The sequence below is a fragment of the Spermophilus citellus genome (genome assembly GCF_964194105.1).
Source record: "Spermophilus citellus genome assembly, chromosome: 15".
Taxonomy (NCBI): domain Eukaryota; kingdom Metazoa; phylum Chordata; class Mammalia; order Rodentia; family Sciuridae; genus Spermophilus; species Spermophilus citellus.
In genome coordinates, this window is record NC_138195.1 from 61,428,843 (window position 1) to 61,441,127 (window position 12,285).

At 38.6% G+C, this 12,285-nt stretch overlaps 1 protein-coding gene across 3 annotated transcripts in view; it reads right to left on the reverse strand.

The window, feature by feature from the left end:
* The window catches only part of HTR7 (5-hydroxytryptamine receptor 7), a 129,517-nt gene extending 117,651 nt beyond the window's left edge, over positions 1 to 11,866 (reverse strand). For all 3 annotated transcript variants that reach the window (XM_081268206.1, XM_081268208.1, XM_081268207.1), the window contains exon 1: positions 11,054 to 11,866. In XM_081268206.1, coding sequence (XP_081124332.1) covers positions 11,054 to 11,592 — 539 coding nt within the window. In that variant the 5' untranslated portion in view covers positions 11,593 to 11,866. The remainder of the gene's footprint in view (positions 1 to 11,053) is intronic.
* Positions 11,867 to 12,285: the final 419 nt, after the last annotated feature.

A 12,285-nucleotide genomic window follows, 5' to 3' on the forward strand; every position in this document is an offset into this window, starting at 1 on the left:
GGAAACTTTTATGAAAATTTGTAGCTTCTTCTAGTGTAGAGAAAATATGTATGTCATGTGTAGATTTATCTGCTAAATCGTTTCCCAAACTAAGGACTCCAGGCAATCCTGTATGTGCTCTGATATGTCCTATAAAGAATGGATCTTTTCTGTCCCAGATTAAACTTTGTATAGTGGAAAAAAAAAGATAAAACAGTAGAGGAAGGGGAAATCCTACCAGCATCTTCAAGGGATACTATAGCATTAACTATACACTGACTATCAGAAAATAAATTAAATACAGAATCTTTAAACATCACAAAAGCTTGTAAAACTGCATTAAGCTCTACCTTTTGAGCTGATTGTTTGGGTACTAAAAATGTAAAAGTTTTATCAGGGGTAACTACTGCTGCTGTACCATTATTTGACCCATCAGTGAATACATTTGGAACATTCATGATAGGGGTTTTTCTTGTCATTTTTGGAAAAACTATAGGATGCGAAGACCAAAAAGACATCAAAGGATTAGATGGTAAGTGATTATCAAATGAAACATTAGATTTGCACATGATTATTGCCCAAGTATTTAACTCATTAGCTAACTCATCAATTTGATCCATAGTATATGGAGTAATAATTTTATTGGGAGAAATTCCAAACACTCCCTTTGCTGCTTTTATTCCTTTGAGTATTAATTGTCCTACAGCCTCAGGATACCTAGTAAGAATAGTGTTAGGAGAATAAGATAAATGTATCCACAATAATGGACCTTCTTGCCAAAATACTCCTGTAGGAATATTTTTTGTTGGTATTACAATAAATAATAAAGGCAAACTTATATCAATTCTATCCAAATGCATATTTTCCATATATGTTTCAATAATTTTTAATGCCTTTCTTGCTTCAGGTGTTAACATTTGAGGTGAATTTGGATCTGATGGACCTTTTAGGATATCAAATAAAGGTCCCAACTCTCCTGTTGGTATGCCTAGATAAGGCCTTATCCAATTTATGTCTCCTAATAACCTTTGAAAGTCGTTAAGTGATTTGAGTTGATCTACTCGTATTTAAATTTTTGGTGGACAGACCATGGTTGAGGATAATAGAACTCCTAAATAATTAATTGGAAAATTTAATTGTACTTTATCTATCGCTATCTCTAGATTATAATTTTTTAATAAATTTGTAAGTGTGGCATAACATTCTAGCAATGTGTTTTTATCTTTGTGTGTTAATAATACATCATCCATATAGTGAAATATTTGTAGGTCAGGATTTTGATTTCTAAGTGGCTGGATAACTTTGTTAACATAAATTTGACACATAGTTGGGCTGTTAGCCATCCCTTGAGGGAGTACTTTCCATTCATATCTCTGATCAGGACCTTCATGATTCAGTGCAGGGATAGTAATGCAAAATGTGGATTATCCTCAGGATGAATTGGAATTGAAAAGAAACAATCTTTAATATCTATAGCTAAAACGTACCAGATTTTTGGCAAAGCAGACATTTGAGGAATCCCTGATTGAGCAGGTCCCATAATAACCATCTCATTATTAATGGCTCTTAAATCTTGCAATAATCTCCATTTACCAGATTTCTTTCTAATGACAAAAATGGGAGTATTATAGGGACATACGGAAGGTTGTATATGTCCCTCCGCTAATTGTTGTTTGACCAGGTTATGGGCTGCTTGTATCTTTAGTCAGGGGCCACTGAGGAACCCATACTGGTCTTTCTGATTTCCAAGAAATTTATATTGCCTCAGTGACCCCTTCTGAAAACCGAATCCATGTCTATTTATTACTTGATCTATTTGAATTGGTGCTGCTATACCTTGTTCTTGTTCTCCTAATCTTTTTTCTTTCCTGAAACCTTGTCTAGCCCTAATAGTGGGCACATTTGGATTGATGTTATTTGTTAAGTCAAACCTAATTGATCTAGGACATCTCATCCCCATAAATTTATAGGAAGATGATCCAATACATATGGTTGTATAGTTCCTTCACATCCTTCAGGATCCTTCCAATCTAATACCATTGCACTTCTATGGGGATTAGTTGCCACTCCTAGGCCTCGAAGCATTTGAGTGGCTTGTTGTAACAGCCAATGTTTTGGCCATTCTTGACGAGATATGATGATAAGGTCTGCACCTGTATCCAGTAGCCCATTAAATTCATGTCCTTGAATATTTAGTTTAGCATTGGGCGAGAATCTAAATTTAAAGACAGCATAGCCCAATCTACACCTGTGGAGCCTAATCCCCTGGAACCTCTTTCTACAGTACAACTGGAAAATTTATCATGTAGGCGGGGTATTATTAATAACTGTGCTATTCTATCTCCTGGTGAAATTACTGATATACCCTTTGGAAAACTAGCTATAATTTTTATTTCACCTTCATAATTGGGATCAATTACCCCAGGACTTATCATAAGTCCTTTTAGAGTAGAAGAATTGAGTCCTAACAATAAGCCTACTGTTCCTTGGGGAAGAGGTCCTTTTACTCCTATGGGAATGATTTGAACTCCCATCTCTGGAGTTAGTACTGCTCTGGCAGAGGTGCAGATGTCCAACCCTGCGCTCCCTCTGGTTCGTCTGATGAGAGATCTGATGGATGTGTCCTGGGCACTACCCTGATGGTGTTGCTGGGTTCCTCCATGGTGTTTCTGGGTTCCTCCAGTGCCCCATGTATTTGTGGTCATGGGCCCCGGAGCATTGGGCCCCCCTGTCCGTTTTTTGGCAGTGGAGCCCGATGCCTTTCTCCATGATATCGTGGGTAAACACCTGGTCCTTGTCCGTTTTTTGATAATGGAGTATCCTCTATGGTGGTTTGAGAATGGCATTCATTAGCCCAATGTCTCCCTCTATGGCATCGTGGGCAAATACCCAGTATTCTACTCCTTTGATACCTAGTTTTGTTAAACCCTCCTCCTATGGGGCAATTCCTTTTAAAATGTCCTGTTTGTTCACAATTGTAGCATGTTTTTGGCCTGGCATCTAAAGCCTGTTGTACTGCAGCTACCAAGACTTGCCCTTTTTCATTAATGTCTCTACATAATTTAATATATGTGTTTAAATCTCCATGTTTCCATGGTCTAATGACCTCTCTGCACCAATGATTTGCTTGGTCATAAGCCAGTTGTTTGTTTAATGGCATTACTTGTCCTGTATCCTAAAAAACTCTGGTAGCTGTTTGAATAAGCCTATCTACAAATTCAGGGTAAGGTTCATTAGCTCCCTGTATTACCTTAGATAATTGACCTTGTAAATCTCCATGTCCTTGTAAAGTCTTCCATGCTCTAACTGCATCTGCAGCAATTTGTGCATATATAGCAGGATCATAATCAATTTGTTGCCATTGACCCTCATAAGGTCCTTTTCCTAACAACATATCGAGATTTCTTTGAGGGTAACCAGCTGCTGCATTTCGCCTAGCCGTCTCCGTGCAAAATTCCTCATTGGCAACCTTCTATAACAAATATTGTCCTCCATTTAGCACAGATTTACACATGCTAGCCCAATCTGCTGGCATCATGTCCAAGTTGGTAATGGATTCAACCATGCTTACAGTGAAGGGTGCTTGAGGACCATAGGTTTTACGGCCTCCTTTAACTGCTTCACTGTTTTGAAATCTAAAGCACGGTGAATTTGCTGCCCTCCTGCCTGCTCAAGTACAGGGCATGCTAATCTTTGAGGTCCTATCTCAGGATCCTATCTATCAACTACGGGGGTTGAGGGCCACTCAGCTGTCTCTATAGGTGGAGCTGTTGGTTGAATTATGCCCTCTGGTGATAGAACGGTGTTAGTAGCAGCCTCCTGTTGTAGCTTTTTCCCTAATAGCTGTTTCTCCTCTAAGCTTTCTTCCTTTAAATTTTCTTCCTCTATCTGACTAGCTCGAGAGACCTTCTCTTTTACTTGATCTAAAATGTCATTCTCCATGGTCTGAATCTCTAACAATTTACTTAACACTCTTTCAGTTTGTTTTTTACTAATTTCTAATCCACTATAAAGATAACGCAACCCAATAAGATAACACAAAACAAAACCGAAACAGAATGAAACAAAAACGGAACAAAAAATCGTTGTATCAATTTTCCTATTTTCTTGACATGTGCATTTGTGGTCTATTTCTATCTCTTCCTCAGGGGAGAACAACTTCAAACCTTGAGCCAACCATTTTTCCCAGTTTGCCTGAGAAAGTTCTAGGGATAGGCAGCTTGAAACAAAAACAAAACAAATCAAAACAAGAACACATTGTTTTTTGAAATGGTCACCCATTCTCTCGCCTTCCCTTATGGGCGAGCAATTTCACTTACCCCCGAGCTTCAGGCGTTCCCCGTACGGGCCGCCAAATGCCGCAGTCTGGCTGGGCACAAGTCACGAGCCACTGAAGCAGGAACAAACTTTATTTCTGAACTCCACCAGCACGCTCCACACACGCTCTCAGGAACTCCTCCCCAACGCCACCAGGAACCAGCAGCCGGAAATATCCTCCGGAAATCCCTCCTCCTGCACTTCCCCAACCAATGGGAACTCTCCGGGAATCCCCGGGAATCCCCACGAGAACTCCAAAGTAGCAGCCGAGGAGGATAGCAATGCTTCGCCTGTCAACCAATACTGTTGGCAAAATGCCAGGGGCCATTCCGACTCGGCTGTGGCTCTCAGCAGTCTGGCAGCTTTTGGTCTTTTGATTTTTGATTTCTAGAATTGTAAAATTCAATTACTGAAATGAAGAACGCAGTAGGTAAAGTTAAACAACAGATTAGACATGGCAGAATAATAAAGTATGAAATATATAAAGCATAAAAGGTATAAATATGTATATTTGAAGATAGAGAAAAGAGAGAAAAATGAAGCAGTGTCTGAAATGACAAGAATGAACTAATAAAAGTTAGCAATTCATAAATACAAAAATTACTAAGAACCTCAAGCAGGGTTATCAGTAAATAAGCAAACAATAATCAATACTTCCAGACTTAGGGACATCAGAGAAATATGATAAAAACTAAACACCAAGAGAAAGCCCTAAAAACAATCAGAGACAAAAAGGTAAGTTACTTTCAAAAGAGTAATAATAATGTTAGCTGATGGCTGATATTTCAACCAACACTATGGATATCTGAAGACAACAGAAAAAATGTTTTATGGTGCTGCAGGAAAACTACAAATATAGAATTCTATGCTCCACAAAAATATTTTTAAATGAAAGATAAACCGAGGCATTTTCAGTTGAGTTTTGTGCAGGGTGAGAGATGGTGGTTTAATTTCATCTACTACATATGGATTGCCAATTTTCCCAGTACCATTTGTTGAAGAAACTATTTTTTCTCCAAGATATGTTTTTGGTGCTTTTGTCTAGAATGAGAGAATTGTTTTCATGTGGGTTTATCTCTGTGTCTTCTATTCTATTCCATTGGTCTTCATGTCTGTTTTGGTGCCAATACAATGCTGTTTTTGTTGCTATAGCTCAGTAGTATAATTTAAGGTCTGGTAATCTGATGCTTCTTGCTTCGCTCTTCTTGCTAAGGATTGCTTTGGCTATTCTGAGACTCTTATTTTACCAAATGAATTTCATGACTGCTCTTTCTATTTCTATGAAGAACATCATTGGAATTTTAATAGGAATTGTATTAAATCTGTATAGCACTTTTAGTAGTATGGCCATTTTGACAATATTAATTCTGCCTATCCAAGAAAATGGGAGGATATTTCCATCTTCTAATTCTTCTTCAATTTCTTTTTTTTTTTTTGAACCAGCATGGAAATGGAAATGTTTTATTGCATAAATGTAGAATATATATATATATATATATATATATATATATATATATATATATATATAATTATTATTATATTATACCAGTATCCAGATTAAATACCTGCTTATTACATGCGATTTTTATTTTTTCTATACTTCTACCCATTCCTCAACATAACAGTCCTGCTCCTCATTAATATTTTGGTGAGGTCATATGCCTTGAATGTCACAGATATTAATTATACAGTTTTGATAAATAGAATGATAAAAAATCTTTACTGCTTTTAAGCACAGAATATTTTAAAGCATCTCAAAAAATCTATTTTCTTTTACATTCAACTTTCTGTTCACAGAAGCATGTTACTGCAATGGATATTTGACTATAATTTTATTTTGCCTGACATCACGCATTATAATTGTAAATACAGCTGCTGAATTATACAGAATCTATGTGAGTCAGTCAGGGTGTGTGCTTCAAGAACATTTGAGTTATTTTTTATATTGGACCATTAGCACTACTGGGCCTATCAATACTCTTAACAAATAACTATATCACTCAGATTCTTTCCCAGCATTTCAATGACACATTATTTCATTGTTACTGGTTGCTATGATGATTATAATTTTCTTTTTTTTATTAGTTGCTCATGACAATACAATGATCTTGACATATCATACATTTGAATCAAATGGGGTATAATTTCTCATTTCTTTAGCGTTATACACTTTACTTTGTAGAGGTCATTCGCCTCTTTTGTTAGATTGATTCCCAAGTATTCTAAATTTTTAAGGCATTTTCAGAAAAGCAAAAATTGAGAAAATTTGTCACCAGCAAACTGTCACTAAAAAAAATTCTAATGGAAGTCTAACTGGACAGAAGAAAATGATCACAGATGAAAGCATGGTAATGTAGAAAATTCAAAGAAGTGGGAAAAGTACACATGTTGTAAATATTAATTAATCATTGCTTTAATCAAAAATTTAAAAAAAATTATATTTTTAATCTATAGATTTAAATTTCAGGAGAATGATAATGCAAAAGATATGAAGAGGTAGACAGAATTAAAATCCTCAACAGTACCTTATTATTCAGCTTTATATTTACCTAAAAGAAATTACAGCATGTCTACAGAATTACTTGTACAAAAAAATACATGTTTAGAGCAGCATTATAAGTAATAATCAAAAACTAGAAACTCAAATTTCTATCTAGAGGTGAGCTGATAAACAAATTATAGCATATTCATACAACAGAATACTATTCAGCTGTAAAATGAATGAACCACTGACAGGCTAAAAACTGTGGATGAGTCTCACAAACATTATATTGAGCAAATGAAGCAAAATTCAAAAAAGTACATATTATATAATTCCACTTATATTAAGTTTTGGCAAGTAAAACTTTATTATGATGCTAAAAGTCAGGACAATAGTTATATCTGGGGACATCAGAAATTAAAAAGGGAGAGGGGACCTGTGGAAGGTTGACGATGTTCTTTTTCATTGACAGATGTGCTCACAAGGATGTGTCCACGTTGTGGAAATTCATCAAGCACCTACACTTAAGATTGTACATTTTTCAAATGAAAAATTATATCCCATCTGATTCAAATGTATGCTATGACAAGATCATTGTACTGTCATGTGTAACTAATTAAAACAAATAAATTAAAATATATTAAAAATAAAAAATAATAAAAGCATAGAGTCAGAGAAGAAAAAAAGATTGTACATTTTTCTATGTATATATTTCAAAATAAAGTTGAAAATTATATTTCAGACATACAAAAACTATACCAAGAATAAAGCCATATCTAGCATCAAGATTTAAAAGATTACTAATACAATTTACATGATTGTAATTATATAATTGATTACATTTTCACCCACCCCAACATCAATAACCACATTCCTAAATGTGATGTCCATCAAACTCCACATTATTTTATACTTTTACTCCTTATCCAAGCTTCCCTGAAAAATATATAAAACTGTTTTTGCACGTTTTAAAACTATATATAGGGCTGGGGATGTGGCTCAAGTGGTAGCGCGCTCGCCTGGCATGCGTGCGGCCCGGGTTCGATCCTCAGCACCACATACAAACAAGGATGTTGTGTCCGCTGAAAACTAAAAAATAAATATTAAAACTATATATAAAAGGCAATTTAGTTTCCACTTTTAAAAGATGATTCCAGGAGGAGCACAAGAAAACTTTCTAGGGTGACCAAAATAGTCTATACTTGATAAGCAGTATTAATTTTGTGGATTGAATTGGACAATTAAGATCTGTCCATTTGGTTATATCTAAACTTTACATCACTTAAAATTTCAAAAAAATAGAACATTCTACCTTCTAAAAGGAAACAGATGGGGGATGGACAGAAGTGGAACTAGGAAAATACTTCAAATACCGCAATAAATGTGGTGAACATCAAACTCATCTATCTAAAGAGTAAGCAAGGAAAGATATGTTGTAGGCACAATTCTTTGAGAAGCTTCAACTGTGAAGCTGCGCAGTAATTAGAGGAACAGGTAAAACCAAATCTTAAAGACAGAAGCCTGAGTTGACCTAGTAGAAATGAGAAGCTAAGACAGGAATGAGCTAATCAATACAGGAACAAAGTCTTTGAGAGGGACAGGGGATGCACTGTAAAATTCAGGTGGTTTGTTTTTTTGCTAGGACACAATGTCTTCTTGCCTTTTAACTGCAAAGAAACAAAAAGAAGAGAACAGATTCAGGGAAGACTGTTTATTAGTGGTGGGAAAATAAGAAAGTTCCCTTCTCATGTCTGCTACTTCTTCAAAGAACAGGAATCATTATTTGAAAGGGGGGGGTGTGGTGAGCATTTGGAAGAAAATCCTGAGAAGGCATCCCACATATCTCCTTGTTGACATGTGATCTTAGCCAAAAGCCTGAGAAACATTTCTCCTAGTCTAATTAGACACCCAAAGAAAAATCATAGGTTTCACTTCAGCCAGGTTAATTGCCCAACAGGTATCCAAATTCTCACAATATAATTAATTATATAAGTTAAAAAGCAAGGATATTGTTATTCATCTCTGTACTGCACAAAGTATAGTACAACCTATATTAGGTACTCAAGAGGGAATGAATAAAGATAATTTTTTCATATTTTCATAGCACACTTTATATCATCTGCCACACATGAGAACTGAAGAAAACATTCTTTTCAGAAATAATTCAGCCTAGATGTCAAATGCATTTTCCTTTTTCTCATGTTTAATATTGTGTGTTATTAGGAGAAAATCAATTTGTTTCTTCCACTTTTATCAACTCTTCATTTTATCTAAAGAAATGATACACTAATCTTCTAAAATTAGTTTTAAGCAAAATTCACCAATAGGGCAACTCATAGGGGAAAAAAAGAGATTCTCTATGCCTATATTATCATAATTTGCAACTATCATAATGAAGAAATTAGAAATTCTTGCCAAGAAGAATTAACCTCTTCTCTGTATTCATGACATTCCTGTTGGTGCTAAATCACACACAAAGAGTGAAGAACGGTTTTAGCTCCTGTACAGGAATCACAGTATGATCTCAGCCAAACCTGAACGTGTCCTCAGGAACAGAAGCACTGGCTGTATTAGGAAACAAGTTAGTACAATGTACTATTTATCTATCATTTATCAATTATGAAATGAAAAAAAGGGTTATAAATGTATTACTAGCAGTATAAATTGTCATTTATTTTATTACACTAAAGTCCATTTACCCGGGCTCCATTCATGGAAGAACCAATGTTTTGGGTGGCTGAATAGTCGGATTTCTGCTCTTTTAATTCATACATATATTTATTATGTGTATTAAACATACTCTTTTAATTTTTGTTGCCACAGCCAGACTGTAAATGCATATGTTTTTGTCATTCTTAACTACAGTAATTCATAACTTCAGCTGCCAAGTTTGGTGCCAGTATTCTCACACATACAGTTCCTGCTCCGCACTTAAAATAATTCCTCGTTTGCTGTCAGCAGCTCCTGCCACAATATATAAAATGACAGAATCATTTTTTTAAAAAAAAAAACTAAATCACTAAACGCAACTACAATGTGTTCCTTTTTTTCTTTCTCTCTTTCTTTCCTTTTTTTTTTTTAAACAATATCCCCTTTCTTATCATTCTCTTTATTTACAAATTGAAAACCCTGGTCAAGTAGCAAAATGGAACATGTCAAATATAAACAAAACACAGAGTATTTTCAAGTAGGAAAAAAAAGAAAATCTCAGTTACATGCTAGACCATCCTTTGAGGCACTGTCATTTTAAATGCAGAAGCATCAATTATTTTTCCTGTTTCGTATGTTTAAAGGTTCTATAGGACCACTAAGAAAATAAATAATGTTTTATTTCTCTGTATCATTAAACACAACACCAGCAGAATTCTGAGTGTGAATACTAAGATTTAATATTTCAGTTTCAAATAAAACAGAGTTGTTCTGTGATGGAACAGCATGGAAATTACTTCAAGCCGTCAATTGCATAATATTTCTAGGGCTAAAGATTAGCTGCACTTCAAAATCCTTAATCTTGAAATCTGAGGAAACTCTGGACATCTCCTAGACTAATATGACACCCAAAACAGCAATTTTTCTCCAGCATCCTTAACAGATGGTCAGCCACTGTTTCAGAACTCCACTGGGGGAGTTCTCTAGAGAACTAGGGAATATAATGAAAGCCTAGAACAAACCTTTCATATACAGAATAAGATTCCAGTCAGTGAGCTTGCAGGAAAACAACATTGCCACACACTGAAAACAGACTTTAACAAGAACGAGATTCAGAATTAGCAATCCTAAAAGTGTAGCGTTTGAGATATGTAACACACCATTCTGGGACCAGCCAAGGTCCTTTCATTGGGACAAACAGTAGCTCCCACAATCAGGAAGCAGGGTGGCTTCTTTTTGGACTTATTCCTTAATGCAAGAAATGACGCTACTGCTCACAGAATGGGTTTGCCAAGTCAGAGAGCCTCAAATCCCTTCCTTCTGAAAATCAAGCCAAGGGACCCCCTGGTGAAGCTGCTAATGCTTAAAATACTCTTAACTTTGGTCTTAAATTTCGTCACTACTATAAACTAGAATATTTCGTGCTTTTCTTTTAAAAGTGTATATAGGGTATGCTGTCACTGAAATTGTTTGATTGGTATAGGGTTGATACGTGTGGGGTTGTATTTTTAGCTCAGCTCTTAATACCACGATGAGGTCTGGCTTGCTTCTCCCAGGAAAGCGCACGCGGCTTAGCTGACAGCACATCAACTGTCAGACCCCAGGACCGGGAGGCCCAGCGCTTACCTGTCGATGCTGATCACGCACAGAGTCATAATTGAGGCCGTGCAGCACATGACGTCCATGGCGATGAAGACGTTGCAAAAGAAATGGCCAAATATCCACTTGCCCCCGATGAGGTCCGTGACACTGACAAAGGGCATCACCGCCACGGCCACCGAGAGGTCGGCCAGTGCAAGGGACACGATCAGGTAGTTGGAGGGCTGGCGGAGCTTCTTGACGAAGCACACGGAGATTACCACCAGGCAGTTGCCCGCGATCGTCAGAAGCGTGATGAGTGCCAGGATGGCACCGATCACAACTTTCTCAGTTCTGCCATAGTTGATCTGTTCCCCGCAGCCCAGGACAAGATCCGGGGTTGTGTTCCAAGTGGGCGATGGAGTAGGGGTCACATCAGAGATGGTGCCCGACAGGCTCGGCGCCCAGGTACTAGTAACCGGGTCGGGTTCACCATCGGGGTTCGCCTCGGGCGCCCCTTCCCCCTCCGGCAGGAGGAGAGAACGGAGGTGCCCGTAAAGGTCCATGAGGGTGCTGCTGTTACTCATGGCTGTGCCGCTGTCCGCTACTGACTAGGAACTTCACGCCTTAAATAAGCTGCCTGACTCGGGTTCAATTCACCGGTTCCGCTCCAGCCATGAAGCCCACGGTGGTCTCTGGGGACGCTTGCCTCGGGCTCTCGGACCGCACGTCCGAAGCCCCCAGCCGCTGCGGGAAACACGGGGTGCAGCAGCGCGGGGACTCCCTGCGGGAGGCGCCGCGGCACCCGACGGACCCGGGAACGCGTGGGCTCGCGGGCCGGGCTCCGCTGTGTTGCGCCCAGTCCGCCGCAACTCAGCTCTGGCGGAGAGTGCGGAGCGGCGGTGTTGAGGAGTGCGCCCCGCCCCTCGCGCCCGCCGCCGCTCCCCTGCGGCAGCCGCGCCGTTCCCCCCCCCCACCCCCACGCCGCCGCTGCCGACGTCTCCACCTCCTCCTGCGCCCCTCGCATTCCGGGACGGCCCCCGCCCCCCTCCCGGGCTGGACTGCCGCGGCTCCCGCGCCTCCCCACTGTGCAGGCGGACGGTGGGGAGGTCCTGCACGCGCCTCCCGGGATCCGGAGCGCCTTAGCTCCGGGATCTCGCCTTCTGACTGCGGACTCTTACCCGCTCCAAAAGACCCCAACCTCTTCACAGTGGCAAAGGACAATTTTGGTGGGGGATTGATTGATTGATTGATTGATTGATTTAGCACTCAGGAGGGAA